The sequence below is a fragment of the Aphelocoma coerulescens genome, chromosome 5 (assembly GCF_041296385.1).
Source record: "Aphelocoma coerulescens isolate FSJ_1873_10779 chromosome 5, UR_Acoe_1.0, whole genome shotgun sequence".
Classification (NCBI taxonomy): domain Eukaryota; kingdom Metazoa; phylum Chordata; class Aves; order Passeriformes; family Corvidae; genus Aphelocoma; species Aphelocoma coerulescens.
The window spans coordinates 2,167,999-2,184,108 of NC_091019.1; the positions used below are offsets into that span (position 1 = coordinate 2,167,999).

Genomic DNA, 16,110 nt, shown 5'->3' on the forward strand with positions numbered 1-16,110 from the left:
CTCTGTCTGATTTCCTGAGGAATTCTCTGGGTATCCCACCCTGCTGCCAAGGAAGCTGTTTCCTGCAGATTTGGAAACGAGTTCCCTAAATATCCCCTTTCCAGCAGGCCGGAGGATGCCCAGAGAGGGCCGCAAAGCCAATTTAGGGCTGTGCCGCAGTTGTATCCTATAAAACCTCAGTTATCCCAGAGAGCTGAATCAGGGGCTGGAGTTAAACATGGCAGGATAACCAGAGGGGAAAATCAGGGTAACATCAGGGAGAAATCAGAGGGAAATCAGAGGAAGAGCTGAGGGGGAAAATGGCGGGGGGAAAATGAGGGGGCAGAAATTTGGCGGGAAAATGAGGGGGGAAAAATTGGGCGGGAAAATCTAAATCGGGGATAAATCTAAATCAGGGATAAATCAGGGATATCAGTGCTGACTCTCTTGCAGCAATATCACCTCATCAAGCCTCCAGAGATCAAGTTTTATTCCATTCTTGTGGAAATTCTTGGATTATTTCCAAGAGGGGCAGAAAGGAAGAGAAGCCAGTGAGGAAAAGAAACCAGGGAACTCAGGTGGGTTCGGAGAATCCCACATCCCAGGGACTTACCGCATTCTTCAGATCCAGGTATTTGGTGTTCCTGGTCACTGGCATTCCGGACAGGAAAGCTAAAATGTCATTGTTTGCCTGGAGGTCACAAACACATAGAAAAATTCCCCTGTGTGACAGCAAGACTAAAATCTGCTCCCAAATATCCCAGTTGGGCCCCTCAAATAGTTCCAATGGTTTTATTCTTGCCTGATTTTAATTCCAGCTCAAGGGGGAAAAAAAAAACATTAAAAGAAACCAATTTCCTACTGGGCTGACAATCTGCAAACCTCACCAGCAGCTTGGAAAACTGGGAGCTTTTCCTTCTGTAGCCTGAATCCCAAACCAAGGGAAAAACCCCAATAAAATAAATCCATTTCCTACTGGCTTGACAATCTGCAAACCTTAGTAGCGGATTGGAAATTTGGGAATTTCCAGATTGCTGGAGTCTTCTCCACATCACTGTACAGTGGGAATAATCTTCCCATTCATTTGGGAAAGGGCCTTGGAGGCCCTTTTGGGATCAAGCGCTCCCCTTGTATCACCTGCCTGGAGAGGATCATTCCAGATTCCAGACTTGGCTCAGCACTAGCTGAGCCCTTTGGGAGGGAAAAACCACAGGGAAAAACTTGGGAAAAGCTCCTGAAGTTGCCATTATTGTTCTTTCCCAGCTCAGCGAGCAAGAACAGCCCAGAAACGAGGTGGGGCAGAGCCAGGCGCTGCTCCTGGGGACACCCAGAGCAGCTGGGAAGCCGAGATTCCCAGGTTTTCCCACCTCATCCAGCACGGCGCTGCGCTTGGCCCGCTGCCGCTGCCGCAGGAGAACCAGCCCCGCGATGATGTCGGAGGGGACGATGTCCAGGTCTCGGAAAAATTCCGCAAAAAGGTAGGCGATCTCGGAGTAGGCGTCCTGCAAAATCCAGGGAGACAGGGGTTGGAGGAGGAGGAGGAATTTGGGTGTGGGGAGCCTCAGAACAGGACGCAAAGCGAGAACTGGACTCATTTCTGGAGCTCTGCCTCCGAAACAGCCACGAGATTCCTGCAGGGAATGCCAGATCTGGACTAATCACATGATTATTGTCTCTTGTTTATTTTCCACCGTCCCACTCGGGGGCTGGATTTGTGCTGTGCGTGGGCACAGAGAACACCTCGACATCCAAACAGCTCGGGCAGGACAAAGGGAGGGAAAGGGAATGTTTTGGGCTCTCTCTATTACACGAAACAGAGAAAATGGGATGGAAACCAAGCAAATCCCAATCCAGTGCAACCTCGGAGTCATCCTTTCTCCTCAAAAGCAGAATAAAGGCCATTCCATGAGGAAAAACCACTAATTTTGTCTATTTAAGAGTCTCTTCAACTCTAACTTAGCCCTGGGTTCCTTTTTCCCATATTTATCCCAGATCTGGGATCCTTTTGCCCAAATTTAACCCAGATATGGGATTCTTTCACCCAAATGTAACCCAGATCTGGGATCCTTTTGCCCATATTTAACCCAGTCCTGGGATCCTTTGGCTCATATTGCCAGGCTTTTCCAGGTTTATTTTGGATGGCACCCAAGCAAAAAGGCCTGAAAAGGAAAACCTGGAAGAACGGAATCATTAAATGCAGAATTCCCAAGAATGAAAGTGACTGAACTCAAAAAAGGAGAGACAGAAGTGGACATGACCTGAGAGGGTCAAGCAAAGGCTCCGGAGCAGAGGGACAAAGATATTTTGAGGAGAAATGTCCTTTTCCCACTTTTTGCTCTGTATTACAGGGAAAAATCCCACAAGATCTTACAGGAGAACATTTTGGGAGGCTGGAGAGGGGCTGGAATGTGGGTCAGTGCTGACCTGTCATTACTCCCGCCTAAGGACAAGGGTGATCCAGAGGCTGGAGCAACAAAATGTGGAGCTGTACCCACCACTGGTCCGCATTTGACTCCTGCCATCCAAAACCTTTCCTACAAGGATGATTGCAGCCTTATCCTGAACTTTTATCCTGTGTTTTCATGGTATCCTTTATCCAGCATCAAAACCCACAAGAATGAAGTGTTGTGGGAACCCCGAGCACTCCAGGACGGGATTTCTCCTCTCCCTTCTTTGACCATCAAGACAGTAAATCCCTTCTCTTCCCTGCAGGAATGACCTACATCCTTTTATCCCTGCCAAACTCCTGGAGCGTGGGATGACTTTCTGTCATTTTTCACTTCCCTACAAAAGCCAGTAAAATCCCCAGTAAGAACTGGGGCTCCAGGTGCCAACTCTCCGTGCCAGCAGAGCCTTTGGAAAGCCAACGGCATTCGAACCGCAGTATCCTTGAAATCCTGACCTCATCAATCCTAGCACGGCTCCTGTGAGCTCACAAGAAATGCCAAGAGCCTCCAAAGGAAACAGGACAAACACCCATTAATCCAAAGTGGCAGCTACAGCCCTGGATGCTCCGACAAAAAAAGGCCCTGATGGAAGAAGTTCAATGTGGATTTTCCGCTCCAAAGGAACAGCTTTTCCTGGGAACACCTGATGTTATTCCTGTTTGTCCACCTGGAGTGCTCTGCCACAAACCCTGAAGGCTCTGAGGCTTCAGGCTTCGCCCCAGATCCTTTCCCCAGAGCCATGTCCATCCCATAAAGCTCTTTGCCAGCCCAGAGGACAATGATCCTCTGCTGCTACATTTTTTTTGTTTTCCATGGAGTCTGGGATGGGCAGCAACGGATTCATTTCTGATCCATTACGTGCTCATTCATTCCACACGCTGCCATGCCAGGACACAACGTCAGGGCTTGTTCCTGCAGAGAAGAGAGGTTGGGAATTGCTCAAAAGCTGGATGTGAAGTGGAAATTCGACAGCACAAGGAAAGTGAGGCGTCTGGAATCCACTTTTATTCCAAACTTTAAAAAAAAGGAGAAACCATCACTGCAGAATGGAAAGTTTGCTAAGAAGAACTCAAAATACTTAGAATACTTTGCAATCCTGAATAAAATGGGAGTTGTTCAGGGCATTCAGGTGCCTGCCAGGGCTCTCTCTCCCAGGATGCAGCACCCATGCTGTGCCCTCAGGACAGGAGTCTCCAGCTCCTGGGCAAGGTGACCTGGATGTTCTCTCAGGGAGAAGGGAAGCACCTCTGCTCCAGAGCACCAAGGAAAAGCTGCTGTGGGAGCTTCCAGGGCACAAAGCTCCTTTGGTTTCAGTTTTCCAGATGGATTTCCAGATGGATTTCCCCAGCTGATAAGCTGGGAGCTAGCAGGCCTGGGCTTGAACTTCCCAGTGGGACAGCAGGTTGGGACTGGGACATTCCCGGGGAACATGGTGGCATTTCAGCCAGGGAGAGGGATCCTGGGAGGGGCAGCAATCCAGGACACAGTGCTGGATTTCTGCACAAGGGCTGTGACAATTCCTGCAGCCTTCCACGCTCTGGAATTCCCCAGCACTCCCTAAGAAATGCTGTTAATCCAATTCAGCACCTGCGAAGAACAAACGTTCGTCTGACTCTCCTTTATTTTTCCACTTTCCCTTTGGAGCTTTCAATCCCAGGCTCATTTCCCTTCCTCTCCACGTTCACATCCCTTCCAACGTGCTCCTTTTCCCGCTGCATCCTTTAGGAGCACGAACTCTGGGCTATATTTAGTGAGGACACGGCGGCTGTGGTCGGTCCCTTGGTGTTTTCCCTGTCATTTTCTGTGCCCTTCTAACTGGAGTTAAACGTCTGGGCGGACTTTTTTGGCCACTGCTGGTTTTGTTGGAATGTCCTTGATAAATCCCAGCTTTTTCCCTGAGAGGTTGTAACTAATTCAGAGCCCAGTGTCCGCAAGTGCACAAAACTCCTGATTTTTATGACGTTCTCCTACCTTTGGGAACAATTCCCTGGTTCTGCTGGCTCCTTCAGGAGTCCTCAAATCCTCAGAATTCCAGCCAAATTAGTTAAATCAAAAGCAAAGTTTTCCAGCTCCAAAGTTTGACTCGCCTCTCCAGGGGGTCCTCAGGAATGCTGGTGAATCCCACCCTCAGGCACAAACCTGCTCCCAGTGATTCTAAGGAGAATGGAATGATAACTTTTGGGGAAGGAATTTCAAGGCCTTTACCCTTCCCTGCTAGAGAACAGCAAGGGAAAATCCCAACGGCAGAACATGAAAATTCCCAATGATCTTCATGTGGATCTATGGATTAAGCAGTAGTTTTTGACTGTCAGGAAATCCAGGAGGGATTCCTGGAAAGAACTTCCAGGTTTTTGTTTTCCCATTTCCAAATTCTGCTCCTTAAGGGTGTGAGACGGATGGAAACAACAGGAGAAAGTGCTCAGGAAGTGGCTGATAAAGGGAAGCGGGAGCTGCCCAGGAAGTGCTGCCAAATGTGATCCCAACCTGAGGGAAAACAGGGATTTCTCCCATGGATACTTTGATTCCCAACAGGAGATTTTTGGTACCCACCGACTGCGAGTCCTTCGTCCGCGTGCAGCAAAGGAACACTTTGAGCCTGCGTGTCCAGCTGCTGGCTTGTCCCTCTTCCAGGCGGTGTCTGGGAATAAAGGGGAGAGCAGGAATGTGAGGAGAGGCACAACACACCATAGGATCCATGGAGTGGCACAGCCTGTGCTGTGTCTGGAAAAATGGGATAAGGTCCCCCCAGTCCTCCTATTCTCCAGGCTGAGCCCCCCCAGCTCCTTCAGCTGCTCCTGGTGCTCCAGCTCCTTCCCCAGCTCCGTTCCCTTCCCAGGATACGCTCCAGAGAAGTGTGAATCCGGCAGGATCGAGCTCTGTGCTTGGATACCTGCTACCCTGACTGAATGGGATGTGTGGAATGAAGCTCCTGTTGCAGCTTGGCAGCTGCTCCACGTGCCAGGATGTGCAGCCACTCAGGAGGAAAAAATCTGCCTCGGGATGAGGGAGTGGGAATGGTACAAGGTACCCTGAGCCATTTCATACACGCCGTTTTTCCCAGTCACTGAACCATGGAATGCTTTGGGTTGGAAGGGGCTTTCAGGATCATTGCGTTCCACCCCCTGCCATGGAAGTAGGGACTGATCCTGTGCCAGAGTGCCAAGCACCCTGAAGTCCACAGCTCCTTTTTTTTTTTAAGGAAACATGGCTTTAATCCAGGTCTGAGCAATCCACAATAAAACACCACTCCATTTTCTGGTAGGGCATCCCATCAGGAGAAGCCCAAGCCCAGGAAGTGGGTTGCACCTGGAAGGAAAAGATGCTGGCAAAGGAATATTTGCTTTAAATGGAAGGAGCAGATCCCACAGGGATCCATCAGCTCGTGCCTGAGTATCTGAACACAGCTCTCTGTAACCTTTCGGAAGACCCCAAAAGAGGAATGGGAATACGAGTGGCAGCAGGGCTCTCCTCCCCCAGATTCCTGAAAACTCCAGAATTTCCCTGGTGGGGTTCAACAACCAAGTGTACTCCGAGCTATTTTCCCTCCACCTTTTCCCAAATTCTTTCTTCCTAACGCCAAACTTCCACACGTTCAGTAGGAGCTCCAAAGCTCCTTGGAAAAGCCTTGGCACAACAAGCCAAGCCTTTTATTGGGCTGTTTCTTTTTCCCAGCCCACACACAGCACGATGCCACTGGGAAAGGAAAACCACCGTGGGACACAATCCAGCCAGGCACAGAACTTCCTCATCTATTCCTTGGAAAGGATTTCTTTCAGCAAGAGGGAGAAGTTGGGAATATACGCTTTGGAAACAATTGTTTGAGCAGGGAACAGTCACATTTGATGTTTGTTTTTCACATCATAGCCCACAGCGTTTGCTTGTTAACAGCTGTTAACATTCCCTTCCCAGAGGGAAAATCCACATACAGCAGGAACAAGCTCTCTGTAAATGCTGCAGGCCTGGAGGGAAAAACCTGGCCAAGGGAGAAAGGCCTTCACTCAGCTTTCTGGGATCTCAAAATTCCCTACAGAGGAGATAATTTTGGGGTTGGTTTGAATCCACTTTTGCAAGCTGTGGAGCCCAGATCTGCTTTGGAAAAATCATCACAGAATTCTGGAATGGTTTGGGATGGAAGGGACCACAAAGCCCATCCAGTCCCACCCCCTACCATGGGCAGGGACACCTCCCACTGTCCCAGGTTGCTCCAAGCCCCGTCCAACCTTGGACATTTCCAGGGATGAGGCAGCCACAGCTGCACTGGGAAAACCATTCCAGTACCTCACCACTCTCACAGGGAAGAATTTTTTCCATGGATGTAGTACTACATCCACAGTATCATCCTTCTTATCTTCCTGGGAATGCCCTGATCCCAAGCAGCAATCACACGCTAGGCATTAATTCCAGATATTCCAGGCTACTGTAACATATTGGAAAGGTCAGGAAGAGTATCTGGCATTCCACAATAAAACCCAGGCTCCTTCCCACAAAACTTGACACGTGATCCTTAGAAAAGCCTTGTTTTCCCTCATAAAGGATCCCATTCCAAGTGACTGGAAAAGCCTGTATTCAAAATACAGAAATCCAATAAAAAATGGGAAATTTGCAGAGCATTTCTTGAAAGCCTCATTTTTCATCCCTTGGATCCCAGTGCCCTCCAAAGCCACATTCCTCAAGGACATTCACATATCAAAGGAAACAAAGCCTGTTTGTGTTGTCCCCTACTGGAAAAAAATCCTTCAGAAAAAGCTTTGCTTGGTGAAGAAAAGCTTCTCCTCTCCCATCTGGGGAGCTCCAAGATGGAATCAATTCTTAATTAAAAGATCCGACTGCCAACACAAAAGGAATTGCTCTGTGGCCAAGACTAAATAGGAGAAACCTCAGGGCAAAAGGTTGGATTTTGGAGAGGAAAATAAAGGAAGGAAGGGGATTTGGAAGGAGATGCTGCCTCGAAGTGAGGAAAATTTAAGCACAGACTCACTGTTTCCACAGAAAATGCTGCTATGGGATACAGACAAACAGGTTCTTGTGGTCAGCAGGGTCCATAGGATCCACAAATCCAGTGACTGAGGCAGAATCCAGCTGGATTCCGCACGGCTTCGCCTCCTTCGGATGCAGGTGCCCACACACAGCACCTGACAGGGAGCTGCAGCCTGCCAAAATCCCCCTCAGCGGAGCAGAATGCTCCCTGCAGCAAGGCAAGGAGAAGGGCAAGATCCCAAAAAAAGCAGGACACCCTTCCAAAAACCTTGCCCTGGGAAGCTGTGGCTGCCCCATCCCTGGAAGTGCTCCAGGCCAGGTTGGACAGTTTGGAACAACCTCGGATAGTTGTCCCTGCCCATGGCTTTAAGGGCTTTAAAGATCCCTTTCAACCCAAACCATCCTGGAATTCCCTAGCTCTGGGAGGATTTTGGGTGCTTGTGGCCATGAGGACACAGCACTGGTAACCCTGAAACCCTCCATTGGTTCTTTCCTTAAATTTTTGTGTTCTTGGACAGAAGGGAAATTCAGTCTGCTGTGAAGACAGGCTGGGAGAGCTGGGAATGTTCAGCACGGACGGGAGAAGGCCCCAGGGGGACCTTAAAGTGCCTAAAGAGGATCCAAGAGAGCTGGAGAGGGACTTTGGACAAGGGGCTGGAGGGACAGAGGGAAGAGGGAATGGCTTCACATTGACAGAGGGTGAGTTTAGATTGGATTTTGGGAAGAAATCCTTCCCTGAAAGAGTGGTGAGGCCCTGGAATGGATTTCCCAGAGAAACTGTGGCTGCCCCATGCCTGGAAGCATCCAAGGCCAGGTTGGAGCTACCTGGTCTAGTGGAAGGTATCCCTGCACATGAGAGGGGGTTGGAATTGGATGATCTTGAAGGTCCCTTCCACCCAAGGCACCCCGGAATTCTGGGATCCCATGGAATGCTGCCTTACCTCAGGTTGTAGGTCCTTAGGTTGCGCTGCCGGCGCTTGGTGGCGCGGAGCTTGACGAAGGTGCGTCCCGTGGGATCGAAGACGCACAGGACAGTGATGCACACACTCAGGATCACCACCCAGTTGCACACCACCATTCCTGAAAAAAAAAAAAAAACGAGAGTCAGGTGCTCTGGCCCTTACTTCCCACCCCAAACGCCCACAGCAAAAGGAAATCCTCTGGAAAGGCTTTTAAGCCACAGCTGGATGAATCTTCCGGCTGTTTTATGGGGCCATTAAATGCTCCCTGAGTATCCGGGACTGCAGCATTAACATCATCCCCCCCCACCACCAGGAGACTGGGAAAGGCTTCCAGGAAAACAGTAAAGCCATTCTGAGGGGAAAAAGCGGAGTCTACAGACAGCCCTTCCCTGGGAACACGAATCCCTGCCTGAGTGCCGGCAGCACAGGCGGATGAATGGAACGACTGTTCCGAGCAATAAACAGGAAAACAAGCCCCACATTGACAGCTCCCATCCACTTCCCAGAGTCAACCGGCACAGGCGGGAATGAAGGATGCCCGCCAATCCGTCGGAATGGTCCCAGGGCGCATTCCAGCTCCGTACCCAGGGTGACACTCTTGGCTGTGATGTCGTTGCAGGAGGTGTAGTACTGCGTCAGCCACACGATGCCCACGATGGCGTACACGAACTCGATCACCAGGATCGCTGGAAAAAACGGGAACAGCACGGATAACAGCGGCCCTTTCCCTAAGGATGAGCTCCTCTCCCCACTTTCTCACAAGGAACAGGTTACTTAGCAGGATATGAAAAGGCTTTGGAAGGGGATGTGCAAGGAGACGAGCCAAAAGCGCGACATGTTCCTGACGACTCCGAAAAAATGGGATCGTGGAGGGGTCGGCGCTCTTGTTTGTGTCACAGGTATGAATCAGAGATCCAGACCTTCCTCCCACGTCACTGGAAAGGCTCCCTGAGGCAGCAGAAATCACAGGACCCAAACCTTAACTACCTCCGACAGCTGGCCTGACTCACGGATCCAAAATAAATCGTGTGGATCCAGGATTAATCCTGCTCACTACGCTTAGCACACATTCCCAGCACCTTCGCAGCCCTTCCCATAAGGGTTCCAAGGAGACGGTGCTTAAGGAGCTCCTCGGTTTTGCATGTGACTGTGCTAACAACCTAGAAACTGGGGATTAACAGTGCTTCCCTGGAACAAAAAAGCTGGGAAACTGCTCTGAAGAGCCCATCCTCCCACCTTCTCCCCAGAATTCCAAAGGACAGGTGGGCAATTGGGTGTGGAGAAGGCGAACACCTTGCTTGGGATTGTCAAAGTTTTGCTGGAGCCGCGCGACTAAATCCAGCCTGGCTTATTCCACCCACCCTCCTTATCTCCTGCTGGCACAGAGTCTTTCCCTAAGTGGCTTTGCTACAGACCTGGAAAGACCAGTTCCAGGAGACAGAGCTTTCCTGGGCAGGGAATCAGGGCTGGGACTGGTTCCTGATGAACCCAATTCATGCCTGAGTCAGGCTTTGCTTCCCTTGGCTCCTCTCCCCTCTTGCCTGCTGCAGGACAGGAGAGGCAGGAGGAGGGATGAGACATTCCCGGGTTCACATTGGAGTTAATTCCCTAAATTCCTCTGCATTAAACAGCACACGCTTAAATTGGGACAGTCACATGGACCTTGCCCACGCACTGGTCACGCTCCCACTTCCATCAGCACAACTGATCAACCACCAGGAGCAAAAAAAACCCAGGAAAAAGGGAATACAAGACCCAAAATCCAGAGTAAATCCCACTCCTGAGCACACGGAGAGTTGAAGGAAGGAAAAGGGATATTTTGGGGGGGGCAGGAAAACCTCTCTTTGGATTCTCCCTACCTCCCCTGCCCCATTTAGTCTGGTTTTAACACCAACTGCCAGGCTCTCCGTGCTTCCCTAGGGAGACTGGCTGGGAAGCTGGAGAGGGAGATTTGTTTGCTGTTCACATTAATGACTTGCACTGAGCATTCCAAGTCTTCCAGACTGAGCTTTCAAGCAAGGTTATCCCTGTTTTAGTGGATTCTGCAGGAAAACAACCCAGCAAAAAGCAGGGATGAAAACCCACGGGATGATTTGTTTGGAATGGGTTTGGCTCTGCATCTCCAAAGACTTTTCTCTTAAAATCTTCACTCGGCACAGAAAAATCTGATTAAATTTCCATACCTGGAAGGCAACAGAACCCAGGGAAAACAAGCTAAAAGGGAACCAGGGGATCAAGGAATAATCTCTTCCCTGCTCTAGTTTTTGGTGAGAGAGCGAGACAGGAATTGCTTATAGGAAGAAAAAAGGAGCGAGCAGGTGGAAAACCTATTTTCCTCCCGGCGCCTGGAAGTGGGTTGGATGGAGGGAGGGATCAGGTGAGTGAAGAGGCAACACCTCGGAGTCAGAACCTTTGGGATTTATGCCTCTATCCTTGGAAAACGTAGGGGGGAAAAGAGAGACAGAAGGGGAGCAGATTCCATGCGAGGAAAAGGAGGCTATTTGGGACATCGCCTGCCAGTCTGCCAGCCGACAGTGACAAGGCGCAGCCTATGGATTCATCGGGATGCACAGCACATCCCGGCGGCCATCTGGCCGTGCCGGCGGAGCGGGGAGAGGAGGCTCCCGGGAAGAGCAGGCGGGGGCTCCGGCCGCTTACCCAGTCGGACATAGAGGACGTACTGCATGGAATCCCGCGGCTCCGTGTACAGGATGCTCCCGCGCATGCTGAGCCAGATGATGGCCAGCTCGGCGATCATGCAGCTCAGCAGGATTCCCAGGTAGCCCCGGCCGTGGTCCACCAGGTTCAGGGAGCACGTCTCGTTGGGATTGTACACCAGCCCGAAGAGCACCACCGAGAGGATCACAAACCTGCCGGGCAGGAAAGGCAAGGGAAACCATGGAACATCCCCCAGCTCCTTACATTAATCTTCGTTTGGGCCCCAAATCCCCACAGGCCATCCAGAGGCCCTGCTACCCCTGTCAGAACCATTTCATCTGTGCCACATTATCCCATGGGATTCACCACTCCAGAGAGGCTGTGGCTGCCCCATTCCTGGAAGTGTTCAAGGCCAGGTTGGATGGGGCTTGGAGCAACCTAGTGGGAGCTGTCCCTGCCCATGGCAGGGGGTTGGAATGGGATGAGGTTTAAGGTCCTTTCCAACCCAAATCAGGATCCTGTGGTTGCTTTTCCTGAGCCTCTGCACAAAACCACAGCCCCAAATTCCAGAAGATTCATCCTTGAATGTGTCCAGGACAAGGCTGGACGGGGCTTGGAACAACCTGGTCTGGTGGAAGGTGCCCCTGCCCATGGCAGAGGGTTGGAATTGGGTGGTCTTTAAGACACCTGGATGGGCTTTAAGGTGTCTTCCAACCCAAACCATTCCAGGATTCCATGACTGTTTTTCCTGAGCCCCTGTACAGGAATACAGCCCCAAACTCCAGCAGACCCATAGCTGAACGTGTCTGTGACCAGGCTGGATGGGGCTTAGAACAACTTGGCCTATGGAAGGTGTCCCTGCCCATGGAAGGGGGTGGAATTGGAAAGCCTTTAAGGTGTCTTCCAACCCAAACCATTCCAGGATTCCATGACTGGGTAAAACTGCAGATACAAAATGCTCAGGAGTCTTCTGTATCATTCCTAGGGATGAGCTCTAAGGCATCTTCCAGCCCAACCCGTTCCAGGATTCCATGCTTCTTTTTCCTGAGCCTCTGTACAAAAACACAGCGCCAAACTCCAGTGGGGAATCTTGGGTGACAAAGGAGGGTAACAAGGAGCTCTGGTCAGGCTCTCTGGAACTAGGATAGAACTTGGAACAGAGCTTAGCTAAGAAACACAGAAGATGGAAAAATGTTGGTGTCCATCAGGAATGCCCCAGCCAAACCTTCTAGCCCCGTGCAGAAGCACAGGAAGAACTTCCAGCCGTGCCAGGAATAGCCAAAAGAATTCCTGGGCGAATTCCAAGCATCCTTGTGCCCTTCTCACTTACCAGGTGGTGTGAAGGAGGAAGAGGAAGACGGCTGGCAGAACCAGGTCATCGCTGCCCACAGACCAGCGCCGGCGGAACACGACAATCCCTGGCATGGCTGGCGGGTCCCAGGAAGTTCAGCAGGCACGGCACTCACCTCCTGGAAAAGAATGGAAGCAAAGCCGCTGCTGAGCCTCTCCAGCCCCCTCTGGAGAGCCCCACAACCTGGGAGCCATCCCGGTTTATCCCAGAGCTGCTTCCTTCCAGCACCAGGGGGCACAGCGTGCTCGGGAAGGAGGGCTGGGAGTTGAAGGAGTGGGAAGCATTAGGTGAAGCCGGTGTGTAACTCATCCAGCTCCACTTCATGGGATTACCTGGAATCCTGTTAGGCTGTGATGGTGAGCAGCCACCGTAGGATTTGGGACAGGTCATACTGGCCTTAAATCTCTGGAAAACTCTATTAGTGTGTTTTTCTGTGGACAAACCTGCTGCCAGGCTCTTGTTGTCCAACAATTCCCCCCCAACTTGGCTCAGGGAAGCCAAAATATCCATTAACAGTCAGTGGCAGCGCCTGGGGAACTACGGACTGGCTCCCAACAGCACTTCCAGTGAGGATACTGGCTCCTAAGAGATCTCCCCCTGCACCAGCAGGGGCATCCTGCCAGCTCCACATCTCCGTCGCATCTGCACCAGCCCTGACAGGCACGACCAATTCCGAGGTGGAAGATTGAGGAGCTGCTGTTCCTCCCCGTGTTTTGTTTGTGCTCCTATTTTTAGGGCTTCCCAAACCCTTTGGAAAATAGAAACAGGAGCCGTGCAAAGTCACGAGACTGCACAGGGCGCTCCAGCCTCCTCCAGCACAGCCGTCCCACTCCATCCCAGCTGGCCGTACTCCAAGCTGCTCCAGAGGGACTCTGGCAGCACACCTTATCCCACTCCTGCCTTCCTGGCCCAACACATGACCCATAACCAGGAATTTTCCTTGGTTTTGCCGAATCCGGGATGGCGTCTTTGCTATCTGCCCACAGCCACCAAGGATTTCTGGACTGTGGGATTGGTCCTGTCCCTCTTTCCATGCCCTAATCCCTGTCCCACCTCTTACCTGTGCTACCAGGGAATGCCACACCTCACCTGCGCCTCTCTGCTCCAAGCTCTCCCAACTGATCCAACTCAGTTCCCAATCCCACCAACCTCCCAATTCCCACATCCAGGCACTGCTGCTGGATGCTCCATCCATGGCCTGCGGTGGCCACGCTCTTCCAAAGCTGCACTTCCAAATCCGTAAGTGCTCTTGGATTTTTGCCTCTGTGAACCCAAAAGCAAGTCACCAGGCCAGGACAAAGTGTCCTCATCCATTACTTATGACAGGATTTCCAACAGCATTCCCGAGGGAATTATCACCTGCAACGCTTCCTGTACCAGGCAAAAAACCCTGTGCTTGGATATGATGGCCCTAATGTAATGCTGTGGGTAAAACAAATTAGAAAGGGGAGGACATCCATAGAATTCCAGCAGAGTTTGGATAGGAAGGGAGCTTGAAGATGATCCAGTTCCATCTCCCTGCCGTGGATTGGGACACCTCCCACCAGTCCAGGCTGCTCACAAGTTAAACTAAGTTGAAGCTTGCAGGTAACACAGATGTTGGGTTTGGGACAGCCCACGGCACTGATTCCTGCTCCGTCCCACTAAATCCAACCCAGCAGTCAGGTGTGGTTACCCCACCAGTTCCCAGAACATCCCAAATCCGGAGTCTCCCATCCTGTGCCGACACCCACGACCACTGGAATGGATCTTCCAACCCATTTTAGTCACCCATTACTGAAAACCTACACAATCCCCTCAAATTCCAGGAGATTCCATAGTTAACGGGCCGCTTCCAGCCCATCCCTCGGTTGAAGGAAACGCTCCATTCCACAAACAAAGCGAATGCGGAATTCCAACGCCATTTGGATTCCCACTTCCTCAGCACAGAATAATCAGAGCGCTGGGTACATTCCAGCTCTACCTTCACTGCTCGGGCCATCTGGAGACTCCCTCCCAGCCCCATCGTGCCTGTCATTCACCAGCCGGGATAGCTGGGATATCACAAACCCTGGATACACCTCCAGCTCCCTCACTGCCTTTGGACAGCATCTCCCAGCCCAGCTCCGTTCCCGTCATCCCTCGGCTGCATCCCGCCAACGCGCTTTCGGGAACTCTTCCACCCCTCCGATTGTTGGGCTCTCCCAGTTCCCACCACCCTCTCCCAGTTTGAGAAGCAGGATATCAACGACGGCAACAAATATCCAATGTGGATTCCTTATCCACGGCAACAGATGGGGACAGAGCAGAGCAGCCTGTCACTCGCTGTCACACATGGGAATACTCAGTGTGGAACTGTCACTCCGCTTACCAGGCTCCCAGGGCGGCAACATTCCCAATTAATTCCCAAAGACTCCCAAATTTAAACCAGGAGGTTTGGGACTTTGCCCCTGCTTTGGAAAGGAGGGAGACAATGACGGAAGGTCTGAGACTGGAAAACCCACCAAAACCAGCTCTCACTGTGAGGACTCTCCGGCTTCATCCCAGCACAGCAAATCCCAGGAATTGTGTTTTAAGATGCTGAAGATATGATCCGGCAGAGGAACTGGGAGGAAGCGGAAGGTCGGAGTGCAAACAGCCCCGAGATCACTGACCCTGGCTCTGCGACAGCAAGAACCCTCACACTGCCCCTAAAACTGCTGGAAAGAGCCAAAAATTCCCAGGATGTTGAAAGCTGAATCCCAGTACAAGCAGCCCCAAGCTCCCAACACTGAAATAAGGGAAGCACATGCACAAGGAGTCCCCTCGGTCTAGGGAAGCAGGAATCTTACATGGCATGTGGTCCAGCCGCTGCGCATCCTCCTCTCCCAGAAGGGTATTTCAGGAAAAGTGCATATCCAGGGAGACAGGCATCACAAGCTCAGGAGGGAACAGCAAACTCTTCCTGCAGCCATTGAAAATCCCACTCGGCAAAGGGAAGCACGGCATGGGATCTGGGATCTGCCTGCCGACAGAGCCGGGCATCATCCTCAGAGCGACTCCCTCCCTGCACCTCATTTATCCACCGGGAATGCCGAGAGCCAGAGGTCGTGACTCCCCCCTTCCACACCCCCCAGCACCCTCTGGAAGGAAGTGACATCATCCCTATTCTGAGGAGATTGTACGTGGATTGTGGGAAGGAGGACTGGGAGCGAGAGCGGGCGATGCTGTCAGAGATGCGGAGCCGGGAGAGGAGGAAAACCCTCGAGCGGCACAAACCTCCTCCCTCTTCCCACCGGGAAAGCGGGAGCGCTGCCGGGAGCCCTCGGACACGGCCATGGCATCGGGCTGGGAAAGGCTCCTGGCCATGGACTCCCCAGTGAATGGCCAGGGGGAGGGGACTTGGATGGGACACAAAAGGGACACACAGAGGGGGCCACCCCGGGCACAGAAAGGAGAGACTGTTCCAGAGGAGCCTCTCCCGGCCTTTCCAGCCGTTAATTCCTTGTGACATGCTCTGGGCTATGACAGGATGTGGGGGAAGGGGAGAATTAGCTGTCTGTAGGGAAAGGCTTAGGGAAAAGAGCAAGGGAGAAAAACGCTACCGTGCGACAACATTCCAGCTAAACCTCGGAGACTTAGGCTAATCCAACAGCCCATCCCACCTGACAGGAGCCTCCTCAGGGAGAAGCACACAAGGAAACAAAGCTGAAGGAAAAAGGCTGTGCCTGGATCCTGCACGCCAGGAGCCCACCCACACCACAGCAACACCCCCGGA

General features: G+C 51.7%; 1 protein-coding gene across 1 annotated transcript in view; it reads right to left on the bottom strand.

Annotated features, from left to right (window-relative positions):
• Positions 1 to 16,110, bottom strand: part of DAGLA (diacylglycerol lipase alpha) — a 57,059-nt gene that overhangs the window by 20,140 nt on the left and 20,809 nt on the right. The window contains exons 3-9 of the mRNA XM_069016266.1: positions 12,354 to 12,492; positions 11,024 to 11,235; positions 8,950 to 9,051; positions 8,345 to 8,483; positions 4,977 to 5,064; positions 1,347 to 1,481; positions 593 to 670 (exon numbers count right to left, since the gene is read on the bottom strand). Of these exons, the coding sequence (XP_068872367.1) occupies positions 593 to 670; positions 1,347 to 1,481; positions 4,977 to 5,064; positions 8,345 to 8,483; positions 8,950 to 9,051; positions 11,024 to 11,235; positions 12,354 to 12,448 (849 nt within the window). The 5' untranslated portion in view covers positions 12,449 to 12,492. The remainder of the gene's footprint in view (positions 1 to 592; positions 671 to 1,346; positions 1,482 to 4,976; positions 5,065 to 8,344; positions 8,484 to 8,949; positions 9,052 to 11,023; positions 11,236 to 12,353; positions 12,493 to 16,110) is intronic.